This window comes from Astatotilapia calliptera, chromosome 7 (assembly GCF_900246225.1).
Source record: "Astatotilapia calliptera chromosome 7, fAstCal1.2, whole genome shotgun sequence".
In the NCBI taxonomy this organism is placed as follows: Eukaryota; Metazoa; Chordata; class Actinopteri; order Cichliformes; family Cichlidae; genus Astatotilapia; species Astatotilapia calliptera.
Genome location: NC_039308.1, coordinates 67,020,461 through 67,036,825, shown reverse-complemented (window position 1 = coordinate 67,036,825; position 16,365 = coordinate 67,020,461). Strand labels below are relative to the sequence as shown.

The window sequence follows — 16,365 nt, the reverse complement described above, 5'->3', positions numbered from 1 at the left end:
AGTGGGAGTCATCCGTGACACTTGAGAAGTCACTTGGATGAGTGATGAAACTATTTTCCATGGAAACATCCAGAGGAACTGAACTTTTGGGCATATCCTTGCCTGTAACTCATTCATCAAGAGATTTATGTACACATTTATTTTCAGTTGTTGTTGCTCTTGGATTAATTTCAGCCTCAGCAGCATCTCTCAGAAGAAAACCGCTGTTAGCTTTCTGCCATTATCAGGCAAAAACACTGGATTCAGGAGGTATTCTCTGCAGTTTAAGACCCAAACTGAACTCGAGCAGTGAATTCAGATTAGACTGGAATTGATAAGATGGATAGAAAAACTGCTGGAGCTGAATGACTGTGGTACATATTACGAAAGAATAAAAACTCGATGTGAATAACTTTACTCTTCTTAAATGTAACTCATAAACAAGTACAAGTGTGCACAGGTTACAGACTTTGTCTACATGTACACTTTTCCACAGTAATTTACATTGTGTGTTAAAGGAGATGGAGATTAGGAAGTAAAGTAGCGGATGCAGGGTGCATCATGACTGAGGCACGCTCTCCTGCACGAAGGCCAGGTGCTGCTTTTTTCCTGTGTGTGTGACTCAGAGCTGTAGTTGTGCCAAAACCTGATTGCTCATATTTAAACTGCTATAATTTCATCACTGAACTCTATTTGCCATCATAGGTAAAGACATTCCACATAAAAACACAGGCAAACATTGGAAATCAGTTGTTGGCACAACACCGTAACTGTCCTCTCTGGCCGACCTGCTTGTAGTGTCCGTGTGGAGAGTTTGATCGTGTTCTTCCTCTTTTCCCATCTCCCTGCGATTATTTACGCTTGCGCTCCCGGACATTTTGGACACCAGGTGACCTTTAAACTCGGAAGTGTTCTGGCACTGGAGGCAGCCGTACCTGCTGCGCCGATTGCGATCGTCAGGAGCGCCCTATTTAGCAGTGCGGCTGAGCTCCAGTCGACGCCGGATCGCTGAGTTTGCTCTCGTCAGTACGGCCGTATTAATTGTGTGAAAAAACCTCGCTTATTCGGATTGTCTTGCCAACGTGTGTGTGTTGTTGTGGCACTACGGTTCAGGAGCGGAGTCTGTTTTTCCCGAGAGTGGAGTCACGGACATTCATACCATGTGGAAGGCATTCAGGAAATCTCCTCAGGGAGACACAGTGCCAAAGATTTGTACACATGCGTTTGTATTTTTCACTGTAAGTAAATTCACAGTTTTCTCTCGGAAGAGTCCAGTGTTTGGGTCCACGTCCTCCCCCTCTCCCTGACAGTAACACCCTCCATGACTGTGGGAGTAGACAGATGTGGGTGTGTCCTCACCTTCCAGAGGACTCCAAATTGTCATCAGACAGACCTACAGACACAAAAACATTTGAAGCTATAAACAATCAGACTATCAGCAGTGATTTAAATACTTTATGATCTCTGTGAAAATTGACATCACATTTATATATTTACAGTAAATATATGACAGAATTCAGGGCTTTTCTAGGCACCGAGCATACAAAGAAAAGTACTAAACTCAATTACAGATTTTCTTTTCATTATTTATATTTTATTAGTCAATTTCATCATCTGTATCTTTGCCACACAGGTGTAGATACTGTAGGTGCAGTGAATGCTTAAATTGTCTGTGAAGGTTCTCAGTCATCCAGGTCATCATAGTCTAAGGAGCTTGGAAAGAAAAGCGTCTGGACTTCGTTAAGTTGCTTGAAGACGTTTCACCTCTCATCCGAGAAGCTTCTTCAGTTCTAAGGTCAAATGGTGGAGAGTCCCAGATATAAACCTAGTGGGAGTTTCCCCCCACAGAGGGACAAAAGGACCCCTGATGATCCTCTAATCGCCTGAGCCAAGGTGTGAAACTGGGTGTGGGTCCCAATCAGCCAGAGTTTCAGGTGAGCTCATTGTGAAACCTGGCCCCACCTTATCATGTGATTTCCTGAGGTCAGATGGCCCAGGATGTGAGTGGGCGTTAAGGCGTCTGGGAAGGATCTCAAAACTGGATTATAGATGGCAGAGAGTTGGTGTCGTAAACCCCGCCTCTGTTCAAAGATGGTCGCTCACAGTGGACATAGATGCTTCTTTCACTCCTCTTTCAAACCATCTGTCCTCTCTGTCCAAAATGTGAACATTGGCATCCTCGAAAGAGTGACCTTTGACCTTTAGATGCAGATGGACTGCTGAGTCTTGTCCTGTGGAGGTGGCTCTTCTGTGTTGTGCCTAGGGCTGCTCAATTAATCGAATTGTAATCTCGATTACGATCTGGGCTTTCAACGATCATTAAAAATGACTGAGCCGATTATTAGCCCCTCCCTCGTGCTTTACTCTCGCGCTGCTCCGTGTGGCAAATCGAGCGCACCTCTCTGCATTTCGAACACGTGTCACAACAATTAAGAGGACCCGAGGGAAGCTCGGAAAGCTAAGCAGAAGTTATTTGGAGAGGAGTGGACTGCCGTTGGTTGAAAAGAGAGGTAAAAAAAAAAAAAAACTTCAGTGGTGTGGAAACATTATGGGTTCAGTCAGACGTGGATCAAGTAGACACAGTGTGTAAACTTTGCTACGGTGTCGTAGCTGCACCACAGAGCAACACTGCAAAGCTCACTAAACACAGATGTTTACATTTTTCATTTATTTCTTATATTGCAAACATTTGCACTGTTATCAGTATTTGCACTGTTTTATATTATTTTTTAAAGTCATTATTCAACACATTGTTATTGTTAACCCTTTAAAGCCGGTCAGAGCAGCACCGTTTTGCGTAACTATTTTTAAATCCCTGTAGAACCGGAACCGCGTAAGCTAGCGCAATAATTTTTTTTGCATATGAAACCGGAGGAGTTGTACCGATCCGATCAGCTGTTCGTAACACTTCCCACATTGAAAAAGACGTCAACGCGAACTATCGAATGTCCGCCATTTCCTGCCCGAAACCTATACTGGTGGTTTTTTTTAAGTCATGTTTGACTCTATGCTTTTCTGAATAGTTTCTGGGATGCTTGGAACTCGAATTGCACTGCTGGAAATAGTTTATTTTGATGCACCTGCTGTTTTCTTTGCAAATTTGCATCATAGGATTGTTTTTTCATTTTTCCTGCAGTATATAAAAATTGGTGTATCTCCAAAATAAAACTATGAAGACACTCAAAATAAATTTCCTGTTGTTGTAAACTATTTTTTGCAATTTTTTTGTATTTAAAGTTTTGAGGGATAAGCCTCTTAAATTTCTCCAAGTAGAAATATATGTAAAAAAAAACAAAAAACGATTTTCAATTGTTTTGTAGTTTACAGCTTACAAAACACGTAGCTGGCTCGTACAGCTGCGACGTAAAATTTTCAAATAACGGGGCTACATTCGGTGATGCTAGCATTAGCCATGTTAGCATACCTTCAACAGGTGGTCAGGCTGAGTCCACAGGCGCACAGTCAGAGTTTCAGCTCCACGTTTCACTGCACGGTCCCCTCATTCATCACATATCGGTGTCGGGCAGAGTGTAAATCCCGAGGCTGAACGGCCTTTGTGCAAGGACACAGGTGTTAGCAGGGCAAAGCTTTTAGCACAAACAGCAGCATAGAAAAATCCAGGCAGCCAGCCTGTGTCTGTCCAACCAATCAGAGAGCTCGTTACATCGCACCTTGTGGCTAATTCGGATTGCTTCGGAATTTTGCTAATCCAGTAGCTAATCCGCGAGCTAACAGGAAAGGAAAATTGATTTTCGAATGAAGAGTGAGATCGCAGTTTTAGATGTCAGATATAAATCTTTGAGTTTTGAATCTATTTGCTTATTTCTCTTTTTTTTAAATGTACTTAAACAGTCTCTAACTTTCCAGTAACAGAGCTACATTTGAAAAATACATTCGAACCTGTGACATCCAGATCTCAGGTTAAATCTCTGTAGTTATATCTCAGTATACGTCAGTGAATCAGGAATAATGTAAAACTATTTGAAACACCTTTACAGCATACAGAGTTCGGTCACTCTCCCCTGTTGTCTCTAGTGTCAGCTGCCTTTTTCTATTTACCCCCCTGCTTCTCGTCTCTGTCCTCTCCCTCAGCTTCTCTTCTGTTGTGTGAAAGCAGGTAGATCTTTTATTCCCTGTAAGGTCCGCAGAGCTGTGTTCTCTCACCAGCTGACTCCCTGACCTGCACTTCATCCACTCACCTTCCATCTTGTATATTTAAGGACCAGCTCAATCATCTAGCTTTACAGCATAACTAATGTCATGTTCGTGTGCAGACTCTGTTATAGTAGTTTGATGTTGTTGTAATTTCCCATTTCCCAAAGCACTTACCTACAGTTCTCTTCATGTTTGAGATCCTCCTTGGTGTTTTCCTGCTAGTATCAACTCTACGGAAACCATCTGTGGAAACATCACTTCCTGAAATATCCAGCTGTCTGCAGTCACTCCACACAACCTCAGCTCAAATCTCGTCTATTCTGGGTTTCTTCCCATCACACATTTTCACAGTTTCGTTTAAAGTTTCATTTGCATGCACTTTGATGCTCACGCCAGAACATCTTCTGTCTCAGACTCATCTTAGAGAAATACTTCATGAAGCAGGGAATGTACTGTGTACGTACTGTATATTTGAAAAAGGACAAATTATATCTAGGAGACTTTTTTCTTTAAAAGCATCAGTGTATTAATAAACGTCGTAATTTGTCCTTTGAATAAAAGTTAAACTGATCTAAAAGATTTTTTAAACTTTTTAGCAGTGGGGGTTTTCCACAGAATTGTGCTGAAATTGGGTGAAAGACCAGTGTGTCACTCTGATAACACTTTGGTGCGATCAGGACACTGAGGTCAGTTAAAGACCTTGGTTTCCCGAACATGACCATCCCAGCATTCCTCAGTTCAGCATCAGACAAACAATGTCTTCCTGTAACTCAGTCTGGATTTTGCTTCTGTTCACCATCGCTGTGGATATTACATCAAAAAAATTTAAATGCGATTGCAGTGCAGAATCTAAGCGTTAATCCAAGCGCTGTAAGAGAAATATTCCATAAACTGCTTTAAATTTACAGGAACGGGCGTACATGGTCAGAGGCTCAGAGGTAATCAGGCAATGAGTGAGATAGAGATAGATAGAATTTTATTTTGAACATGCAAATATAAGTGAAATAACAAGAGAAAAGAAGAAAACAAAAAAAACAAACTAAAACTTTAAACAACATCAAGTTTTCATGTATATCTCTATGTCTACACAATGTGTGCGCTCGAAAAGGAGTAGGATGAAGTTTAGTGGCAAGAAGCTTCAAGGTCAGATGAGGCCAGCGCCCTTGTAATTCCATTAAAGAGATAAAACTTCTAAACTGGTGGAGAACTCATGAAAAAGTCCATTCAAACATATTAAATCTAAGAAGTGGATTTTCTGCTGTTTTTTGGCTCCACTCAGCAAAATGACGACCCAGTCTGGACTACCAGGTGCTGCTGAAACCACAACAGATTTCAGATCAAATTTTGATATGTCCTGGTGATATTTCCATCAAATTTGCCTCTTTCAGCTGTAAATGAGATGGAGCCGGGCATAAATGAATGAGTCAAGTGGCCGTACACGTTTAACTGACTCAGTACTGAATATCAATACTGTATAAGTGTTAGTGAAAGTGTGTAAGTGTGTGTAGTTTACAAAAAACTAATTCCCATTGTGCGTCATCCTTCTAACACAGTAGTGACACCTCAGGCTATTTTTTGCACTGTGTTCATTGTGTTTGCTTTGTCAGTGCTCTGTCTGTCACAGACCTCATTATCAGGCACAGACACTCGGTGGGCACTGAGAAATCTAACACAATGCAGGAAGAGCTCCAGTTGCACCAACACATTCAGTTTCTTCAAACCAAAGTCACAGAGACTGTTTTACATCAGCAGATTAGGACAGGGTCCACGTTTTCCAGCACCTTTACTGACTCTACAAAATGTAACTGCAGAAACCCCCGAAACACAAATGACTCTTCTTAACCTCCTTCAACTACGTGTTGAACTCATTCAAGATTTCTGGATGTGTGCCTCACTGTTTCAGCAGGCTGACGGGAAAAGCTCAGTGTGAGGAAACCGTCGTGTTGTTGTGACAGCAAAAGAGCCGGTTCTGATGTGGCTCTAAAAGAGAAATCTGACTGTCTGGCTTTACAAACACGTTGCAACATAAGTGCTTCTGAATCAGTCCTCGTCAGAGTGATGCTGTCTCTTTCTAGTTTACATCAGCAGCTCAAAGCACACGTTCCCTCTCATAGAGGTCATCCACCAGCCTGCACCAATTACAACTTACTGACCACTCAAAGAACACCGGAAGATTTAGCATCAGCAATAACATTGGATTTATATGTGTACAGATGTGCATGAGTTATTTTCTCACCTTTTCCGTAACTTTATATGATTTCAGTCTGTTTTCAGTTTGTCCAAAAGCATCAGATATTATAACTTTAAAGTCTAAATTTAGTCCTCACTATATATTCTTTGTGGTTATTCTGACATGACTCCATCCTTACATAGTGTTATTCGCTTATCTAATTCAGGGAGCTTATCACAACTATCTACTTGACTCAGTGTACTTAAGTCACTAAATTAAATCCTACATAGAATAAGGCAAAAGGTCATGTGTAGCTAAAATACGTTAGAATGACTATAAATAGTGGTTTCCTGTTTTTTAGGACAGCAGCATGAAGCTTAAAGCTATTTTTCAGCTTTACTTGAACATTAAAATTCAGCAGTCCGAGCGTGTCAGTGTTGCAGAGGTGCTGACATTTGGTGTATGGGTTAGATAGAGATAACTGTTCAGAGTCACAGACACCCTGCTCTTGAATAATCTGGGTGTGGACATTTGCTAGATGACTAAAGTTGTATTTAGTAATTCAAGAAGGGCAAACTGACCTCAACTTTGTGACTCTTTGACCCAACTTTGACCTTCCTGCTTCAGCTCAACTTCAGATCACAGAGTAAGAAACGTTAAGATAAAGCGCAGGACCAGTTACATACAACAACTTACAAGTTCGCCTGTACGAGTGCATGATTTGACATCTTTTTAAAGACGTGTATCCAGACCAGTGGGCACGTGATCCTGACCACCTTTGTTCTGGTGTCACTTTGGGGTCACTGGGCCTATATTTGGTTAAGACCTGTGTCTGCCTTCTATCTCTGACAGCTTCGATATATTCTGTAACTTCATGATCTTTGTTTAGCACCAGATTTCTTTCTCATCTGCTTTGGCTTCTGCTTTCTTTGCATGGTGTTATAATTCAGCCCACTCTGATTGGTATTTGATGGGTTTTGTTTCCGTTGTGTTTGTTCAGCGCTTTGGTCGACGTGAGTCGCTATTTCTTTATAAATGTGCAGAATGAAGTTTATATTCTTGTTTTTCTCTTGATTTCATTCTATTTGTTACAATGACTAAAGACTCAAGAGAGATAATAATAAAGAGCCTCTGAAGCTTTCACTCATGCCTACACCCACAGAGGAGTGTAATTTTTGGTATGTGAGAGGTCACAGAGGGAGGAGAAGCAACATGACCGAGTGTTTGGGGGGTGAGTGTGTGTCAGATAAGTGGGAAGTCCTCTCTAGAGCATAAATACATGAGCCTGGTGGACATCGAGCACGAATCTGAGACAGCGTGAAGACATTTGGAGCAGATATTCACAATGGCCAACCACAAAGGCAAGTGAACGTCTGCTGCTGACTGCAGCTATTACTGCTAGTACAAAATTAGTTTGGATTTTAATGTGTGAGAAATGTGCTGACGGGTGAATCAGCATTTGGGTGCTACAGGACTCGTCCGAAGGCTTTCACAGCTTTTGAGCAAAACTAGGACAGGAAGGAAGGCAGCTATGCATTGAGAACAAATACGTGTAATTTTGCAGATTATGCAAAGTTAATACTTTGTCAATAATCTGATTTAAAGGGAAGAAAAATCAACAGTTGGAAAAATCATAGGCAGAGCAGCACAGCCGACGTACATCTTGACTATGATCATGGACTTGACTCTTAGCAATGTCGCAGCTTAAAAAAAGCTGAAACTCCCAAGTCTGTAAATGTGTTATTTGGCGATATGACAGAAACCTCTATAAGCCTGATATCAGTGCATGACCGATGTCTGAATTTTCTGCTGTTTGTCTTAGGTTTGATTAGTGATGTGGATCTGAGAAGTCGTGAGAACAACTCGGCACACCGCACCAGGGAGATCGATCAGAAGCGCTTGATTGTCCGTAGGGGTCAGCCCTTCTCCATCACTGTGCAGTGTAATGGCTCTTTGCCCCCCAAACACCACTTGGATCTAGTCCTGCACCTCGGTGAGTACAGGCTGACCAGGAAGGCGCTGTAAAGATAGAAAAGATTAAACTCGAGTCTTCTGGGGAACATTGCAAAGAAAGCATCTTGTTTTGGAAGATTTCTTTAGTCAGTCAGCACCTTATAAGAACTGTAACTCATTAATAAGTCAGTATCAGTTCGTACGTCCTTCCTTATGCCGTCTCAATTTCAACTACAAATTGACTTAATTACATAACAAGTTACAATATTGGTTTTAATGTATATTTATACAGTTATACACAGCTTGTTTGTACCTTTGTAAAAGAAGAAATCTTATACAAACACTGATTGTTAGTAAATATTGTGTGTACAATAGACTGTACTTTTACCTTAAATTTAAGTTTTATATGTAGCAAAACTAGGTCTACACAAGTCTATTGATCGTCAAAGGAGCTTGCAAGGAAAAGCGTCTGGACTTCTTTAAGTTGCTTGAAGACGTTTCACCTCTCATCCGAGAAGCTTCTTCAGTTCTAAGGTCAAATGGTGGAGAGTCCCAGATTTAAACCTAGTGGGAGTTTCCCCCCACAGAGGGACAAAAGGACCCCTGATGAGGTGAAACGTCTTCAAGCAACTTAAAGTCCAGACACTTTGCAAGCTCCTTTGACTACGATGAGCTGGATGACTGAGAACCTTCACAGACATAAGTCTATTGATCCCCAACACTGAACTCCTCCTGATCATTAAAACAGTTCAGATTTATAACCATCACTTGCTGTGTAAAGCTGAACACCTGTTCCATACATGCTGTTGTTTCTGACCCAGAAGGCTTTGTTTGTTTCACCAGGTAAGAGAGACGAGGTGGAGATCAAGGTTCAGAAGGTGCATGGAGCTGGGGACAAGTGGTGGTTTAACCAGCAGGGAGCACAAGATGAAATGCTGCTGACTCTGCACAGTCCAGCAGATGCTATCATTGGCCAGTACAGTCTGGCTGTGCTGCTGATGTCACCGGACGGACGCGTTTTAGAGAAAAAGGACAAAATGAGTTTCCACCTGCTCTATAACCCCTGGTGCAAAGGTAAAGCGTGCGCTCTCTGTGTGTCTGATTGCTTCAGCAGGTCAGACTGAAGCCACTGACACACTCTGAGTTTCATTTGCTTTTTCTGCGATTACGATGAATTAAATTCCACAATAAGCAAAATGATCAGATTACAACTGAAGATTTCATATTAGGAACACTGTCGTGGTCTTTATGCGTTTACCAGATGATGTGGTGTATCTGCCTGACGAGACTCAGCTTCAGGAGTACATCATGAACGAAGAAGGAATAATCTACATGGGGACCTGGGAATACATCAAAAGCATTCACTGGAATTATGGACAGGTAACACACAAAAACATTTAAAGTGTGACTGTGCTGAATACATCTGTGTCTGTCAGCCCAGTGGGGTGTGACAAAGCGGGCGAGAAGACCATTTGTCTATATTCTTAGTTAACATTCTTGTTTTGATTTAACCATATTTCACACGTAGTCTGCAACAGGCAAACATCTACTATCCTGGGTTTCTTTATGTTTTGCACTTTTACAGATTATATAATATAACATCTTAGTTTAAATCAATCCCTACAAGTTTAAGTTAACATGTTCTTCATTTCAACTGTTAATTTGTATTGTTTACAACTTACCTTCTTCTTCTTTTACGTATTATTGGCGGTTGGCAAACAACTGCATGGTGCATTACCGCCACCACTGCTATGGAGTGTGGACAGAAATCATGCTCAAAACAAAAAAAAACAAAAAAAAAAACACTTCATATCCTCCCAAACAACCTTACTTCTCTCAAAAACTGAAACAATGCCTGATAACACTTATCCCCCGCCTCCCTCTGTAGTAACCCTACAACATCAAGTTTCATATCAATGCTACTGAGATTTCGGACCAACCGTCTCCTCTCTACCGTATATTTCCGACACTGCAAAACAACATGCTCCAAAGTTTCATCCGCTCCACAAGAATCACATTTCCCTGAGGCATGCTTCCCTATCAAGAACGGTGTGGAATTCAAACCCATATGCCCAAATCTCAGTCTTGACACCACCTCCTCCTCTCGCCTACTCCTTCTTGTGGATCTCCTCACTCCCACCCCCCTTTGAATTTTATATAACCACCTTCCCCTCCTGTCTTCGTCCCACTGTTTCTGCCATCTACCCCTCATTTCGAGCTTAATAATACTCTTTACTTCCTCCTGACCAAAATTCTCCACCAGATCAACCATCTCATGATTAGTGGCTTCCTTTGCTAACCTGTCCACTGCTTCATTCCCCCTTAACCCCATAGTGAGCCGGGACCCAATCAAACACTACCGATAGACCCATCATATGTATCCTGACTTACCTTACCTACCTGTCTTCCAGAAACAAAAGAAGGAAATGTAGTTTTACTTCCTGCTTTATAGCTTCTGGGTTCATCTGAGGTCACAGGAAGAGACCAAGTGCAGAAGGGGAAGAACTCTTATAATTTAATAAAGTTGGTTTTAGAGGGTTTATGAAGAAATGGATTTATTGTTGTAATATGTATTGATTACAGCAATAGAGTTTATGTTGCCAGTAAAGAGGAGCAGTAGAGGTTTGAATATAATCATGTTCATCTTACCTACTGAATGGAATAGTCCAGAGGAGAAAGTGTTTGGTTAAGTGGACGATTTAAGCAGAAGAACTCAGGTGTTTCAAGAGAAAGGTCCAGGTCAGTGTAGCTGTGTGCAGTCTGACCTTAATTTCCACTGATTTAAGTTCAGTTATGTTTATTTGAACTGAGTTAATTATAGAGTTGAGTTTCTTATTTGTTTCTTTGTAAATATTGTTTGGGTCACAAAATAAATCACTTGCTACACTGGACAGCATCAGTCTCCTGCAGTTCTTTGACCGCTTAAGTCGAGTCCTACCACAGGGGGCTGGTGTGAACTGTCACAGCAGTGTGGCAGAGACTCTCAGGCTTTGGCTGGATCTGAAAATCTGTCAGTTGTCTGGAGGAAACATCTGGATGCGATGTGTCAGAATGTAACCAGACCACACAAACAAAGGCTCACCCATTCACAGGTAGCTGCGAGGGCAGAGAGGATGACTAACAGGCAGACTGTGGGTGTAACAGATGCACACGTACAGTGGGGGAAATAATACGAATCTGTGGAGGGAGCTGAAGCCTTGAGTTGCTAAGGAGCAGCCAATAAACCTGAAGGAGTGTTTCTGTTAAGAGGGGTGGACCAAAATCCCCCCTGACATGTGCGGTTGTCAGAAAGGGTTTCTTCACCAAGTACTAAGTTATAATCTTCTTGAGGATCAAAAGTCATCAGCACAGAATCCAAAACTTATTTCCCCTACTGCACACACTGGGCAGCCGATGGGAAACATTTAGTATTTAGAAAAAGGTTCTTCAGGAAATCTCTTTCCTGTTTTTAGGCGCTCTTCTATGGCCTCTCTCACTGGCGTTCTCCTTCTCCTGCAGTTTGAGGACTATGTGATGGACATCTGTTTTGAAGTCCTGAATAACTCCAACGATGCTCTGCGAGACTCACAGATGGACATTGAGCAGAGATTTGACCCCGTCTACGTCAGCAGGATCATCACTGCAATGGTGAGAAGCATTTCTGGCTTCGGCTGAAAATAATGTTAACGGCTGGAAAACATTTGGTTTCATTTGTGTGAGCACATGATGAACATGATCTGCAGCTCATGAATGCCACAGCAGCGATCCTGAGTCTGATAGGTGAACTCTTGCAGGTGAACTCTAATGATGACAGAGGAGTGCTGACTGGGCGCTGGACTGAGCCGTACTCTGATGGAGTTGCACCGTACCGGTGGACCGGCAGCGCACCGATCCTCCGTCAGTGGAGCAAAGCTGGGGTCAGAGCAGTGAAATATGGCCAGTGCTGGGTGTTTGCTGCTGTTGCATGTACAGGTAACACAGACTTCCCTGCATTCAAGGATAGCTAAATCATTCTTTTAAAAGCATCCCTTCTGTAGCAGTTGTCATTTAAACTACTTCCATTGTTCCAGATCTTCAGCACAAACACATTCACAACATCAGATGTAGAAACAAATCCTTTGTCTCAGTTGGAGCGTGTGATCTTTTCACAGTGCTGCGCTGTCTGGGAATCCCAACACGCCTCATCACCAACTTCTCTTCAGCTCATGATGTCGATGGAAACCTCTCTATAGACTTCCTGTTGGATGAAAACCTGCAACCACTGGAGAGCAGAGGAGGGAGAGACAGCAGCTGGTAGGATCACAGGAACGCCTACGATCAGAAAAAATACACAAATATGGCATTATCTAACGGGAGGTGATACGTTTTCCGTCCTCACGGTTTTAGGAATTTCCACTGTTGGGTGGAGTCTTGGATGAGGAGAGATGATCTCCCCAAAGGAAATGATGGCTGGCAGGTTTTAGATCCCACCCCTCAAGAACTCAGCGATGGTACGGTCCTAACGTTTGATGTTTTAGTCCACATGTTTTTCTGGTACTTTTCTGTGTAAACTCATTTCTGTATTTCATCGTTATGAACGGCTGTGAGGATTGTCACCGCTGCCTTTCTTTAGAGCTAAAACAAAGATGTTGATAGTTTGACTTCCACTTGAAAAAAATACTTTTCAAAACCTTATTTAGTTCAGAAAAGTCCCACCGTTGTTTCCTGAGTGTCAAAACTTAGTTCCAGGTGGACTTGGGTGGTCATCAAACTGAATAATAATTGTTAAAAGTGTTTTGATGTCACTTAGTGATTCTCTACTGATGCAGGAAATGCTTTTAAATAAATGGACGTTTGTGCTTCAGGGGTTTTCTGCTGTGGTCCGTGCCCTGTGACGGCCGTCAGGGAGGGAAATCTGGGAGTGAAGTACGATGCTCCGTTTGTGTTTGCAGAGGTGAACGCTGACATCATCCACTGGATCGTTCAGAGAAATGGCCAACGGAGAAAAGTATGTGTTGTTTTTGTCAGTTTTTCTATCTTCCAACTCATAAAGCAGTAACCACACACACACACACACACGTTTTTATAACAGATAATCATTTCTAATGGTCTCTCCGACTTCCACAGATCAGAGTGGACCAGACCACTGTGGGTAGGAACATCAGCACCAAAAGTGTTTATGGGGACTTCAGAGACGACGTCACTGTGCAATACAAATATCCTGAAGGTTAGTTGGAAAGCAGAACACACGCAGGAGCATATAAATAACGTTTACATGAGTTCATGGCAGTTCTTCATGAAAACTCTCTTCTCCACAGGATCCAAGAAGGAGAGAGAAGTGTACGAGAAGGCGGGGCGTCGGGTGACAGACGTCCTCAGTGACAGCTCAGAACCAGGACGACTGCAGCTGTCCATCAAGCACGCCAAGCCTGTGTTTGGGACAGACTTTGATGTGATTATTGAGGTATGGACTATTCACACTGCAGCTAAATGAGTGGATGAACTAAACCTGAATTCATGACACAGTCTTTCTGTCAGTAGGTGAAGAATGAAGGAGACCAGGATGCTCACGTCCAGCTGACCATGCTGGCTACGGCTGTTACTTACAGCTCTCTCTATCGGGGGAACTGCCAGAAGCAGACCACCACTGTGATGGTGCCTGCTCACAAAGGTCAGCAGCCTAGATGAGCTCTGACATGTTACAAAGTAACATCTCAGCTGCTCTTGTAATTCTGTAAGAGCTGGATGCTGTTTGATGCTGTGTGTTTGTGTGTTACCAGCTCAGCAGGAAGTGCTGCGTCTGCGCTACGATGACTATGCCCAGTGTGTCTCAGACGATCATCTGATCAGGGTGAAAGCATTCGTAGAGGCTCCAGGCGAGAACGAGCCCCTCCTGACTGTGACTGACATCCCACTCAGCAGACCTGACGTCTTCATACAGGTGGGAACACCTGTAGAGGTCACCTGGGTTATTATAGTTTTATATTTTCTAACACATTTTAACTTTTTGTTTGTAAGTCAGAGCTGGTTTGTTTGTCCCAGTTCAGGTTTTTTTGTTTGAAAATCTTTCACTTTAGTTTTTACTAGTTTCAGTGTTGGTTTGAGTCTTTTCAGTTATTATTGTGTGGAGGGGACACGTCAGAGGAAGACTTTGGAAAATCAGTATTCCAGTAAAAACTCTTTGTGAATGCAGTTGATTCGCAGCCTTGTAGACATTCAGTTTCAGACGTTCTAGAACACAGAGCGGTCTCCTCTTTCTCCAGGTTCCTGGGAAGGCTTTTGTTCGTGAACAAGTAAAAGCTTCCATCTCCTTCACCAATCCCTTACCAGTTCCACTGAAAGGAGGTGTGTTCACTGTGGAGGGCGCAGGCCTACTCTCTTCCACTAAGATCCATGTTAGGTAAGTAATGGGTCTGCTGTTTAGAACAAAAGTTTAGCCCACAAAGCAAAGCTTGTCGCGTGTATGAAGAATGAGGCAATGGGTCCAACATTGGGAAAATGTGGGATAAATGAGTGCGTGGGTGGGCGTTGTTACATAGAGACTATAAGTATATACTTATAGCAGCCCTCTCAATCACTTAAAAGTATCAGTGTTTTACAATCTGCCTAGCGCAGTAGGGACTCGCTGTGGTCATTTGGATCCCTCAGTGTAATAATACGGTTTTTCTGGGCCAGGACAGAGTTGGTCCAAAGGCCAGTCCTTGAACAGGGATTTTTCCATGTGTGAACCAGTGGCTTGATTGTAATAAACTGCCCTTGTAGGTTATTCCTGATGACTTTAATGTGGCACTGAGGCACAAATACAGCAGTCAGTAAAAAACAAAATAAAGAAGAACACATGCATCTTCTCTTCCAGTGGGGACATTTCTCCAGGACAGACGGTGTCCATTGTGGTGTCCTTCTCACCCATGAGGACTGGGGTGAGGAAGCTGCTGGTGGACTTTGACTCTGACCGACTGAAAGATGTCAAGGGAGTCACCACAGTGGTCGTCCGCAAGAAGTACAGAAATATCTTTGCTGAAATTACCGAATTTTATTAAGCAACCTTTAAATAATCTGAGACGTGTCCTGTGAGCGGATGAGCCATCGAGCAATCCGCATGTATGTGGAATAAAACATGTTCCACATACATCAGCCTGTGAAAGTCCACAAATACATGATGATAAAGCATTAGTTTGAAGCCACTATGTGCCAGGTATGAACATTTCTGACTTTGCATTATCATATTTTGCATTTTGTTTCGGCTTCACTGCGTTAGCGTCTCATTTCTTGCCTTTGACTTTTGCGGTTTGGTTTTTCTGCTGAATTTTGGCGCCTGGCCGACAGTTTAAAGGTTTCTAATAAAGGAAATTCTGTTGTTGTTTGTATTTTTTTTGTTTCTTTTTCACTGTTTGTAATCACAAAGTTCAAATGAATGCACTTTTATAATATTTGTGTTTCAGCCAATATATAAAAACATATACAGAAGTTTTTTCTACCAGTTACTTTATGTCTGTGAAGGTTCTCAGTCATCCAGGTCATCGTAGTCAAAGGAGCTTGCAAAGAAAAGCGTCTGGACTTCTTTGAGTTGCTTGAAGACGTTTCACCTCTCATCCGAGAAGCTTCTTCAGTTCTAAGGTCAAATGGTGGAGAGTCCCAGATATAAACCCAGTAGGAGTTTCCCCCCACAGAGGGACAAAAGGACCCCCTGATGATCCTCTAATCGCCTGAGCCAAGGTGGGAAACTGGGCGTGGGTCCCAATCAGCCAGAGTTTCGGGTGTGTTCATTGTGAAACCTGGCCCCACCTTATCATGCGAATTCCTGAGGTCAGATGGCCCAGGATGTGAGTGGGCGTTAAGGCGTCTGGAAAGGGATCTCAAAACTGAATTATAGATGGCAGAGAGTTGGTGTCGTAAACCCCGCCTCTGTTCAAAGATGGTCGCTCACAGTGGACATAGATGCTTCTTTCACTCCTCTTTCAAACCATCTGTCCTCTCTGTCCAAAATGTGAACATTGGCATCCTCGAAAGAGTGACCTTTGACCTTTAGATGCAGATGGACTGCTGAGTCTTGTCCTGTGGAGGTGGCTCTTCTGTGTTGTGCCATGCGCTTGTGAAGTGGCTGTTTGGTCTCTCCAATGTAGAGGTCTGAGCATTTCGGGAAGCTTTTA

At 42.6% G+C, this 16,365-nt stretch overlaps 1 protein-coding gene and 1 long non-coding RNA gene across 3 annotated transcripts; one reads left to right on the top strand and one right to left on the bottom strand.

The window, feature by feature from the left end:
* Window positions 1-378: 378 nt before the first annotated feature.
* Window positions 379-3,644, bottom strand: LOC113027175 (uncharacterized). Its single transcript, XR_003272995.1, has 2 exons — window positions 3,404-3,644; window positions 379-1,372 (listed from the first exon to the last, which is right to left on the bottom strand). It is a non-coding gene; the product is annotated as an uncharacterized LOC113027175 (long non-coding RNA).
* Window positions 3,645-7,106: 3,462 nt separating this feature from the next.
* On the top strand, window positions 7,107-15,582 carry tgm2l (transglutaminase 2, like). 2 transcript variants are annotated; one of them, XM_026176767.1, is made up of 15 exons: window positions 7,107-7,665; window positions 8,127-8,297; window positions 9,101-9,331; window positions 9,519-9,637; window positions 11,756-11,884; window positions 12,031-12,208; window positions 12,388-12,529; window positions 12,623-12,726; window positions 13,081-13,223; window positions 13,343-13,442; window positions 13,534-13,679; window positions 13,757-13,886; window positions 13,996-14,156; window positions 14,479-14,615; window positions 15,072-15,582. In XM_026176767.1, exons 1-15 carry the CDS (start codon window positions 7,650-7,652, stop codon window positions 15,253-15,255), a joined length of 2,091 nt encoding a protein of 696 aa, XP_026032552.1. In that variant the 5' UTR covers window positions 7,107-7,649; the 3' UTR covers window positions 15,256-15,582. The 2 variants fall into 2 exon arrangements, with proteins under 2 accessions (XP_026032552.1, XP_026032551.1); XM_026176766.1 differs by lacking the exon at window positions 7,107-7,665 and having other exon boundaries at window positions 7,679-8,297.
* The last annotated feature ends 783 nt before the right edge of the window (window positions 15,583-16,365 follow it).

What these genes read in the sequence shown, in the direction of transcription:
- tgm2l (XM_026176766.1), top strand. Translation starts at nt 8,057, where the DNA reads ATGACAGAAACCTCTATAAGCCTGATATCAGTGCATGACCGATGTCTG. An exon ending in CTATAACCCCTGGTGCAAAG is followed by an intron (nt 9,332 to 9,518) that starts GTAAAGCGTGCG and finishes TGCGTTTACCAG; the next exon opens with ATGATGTGGTGTATCTGCCT. An exon ending in ACTTTGATGTGATTATTGAG is followed by an intron (nt 13,680 to 13,756) that starts GTATGGACTATT and finishes TTCTGTCAGTAG; the next exon opens with GTGAAGAATGAAGGAGACCA.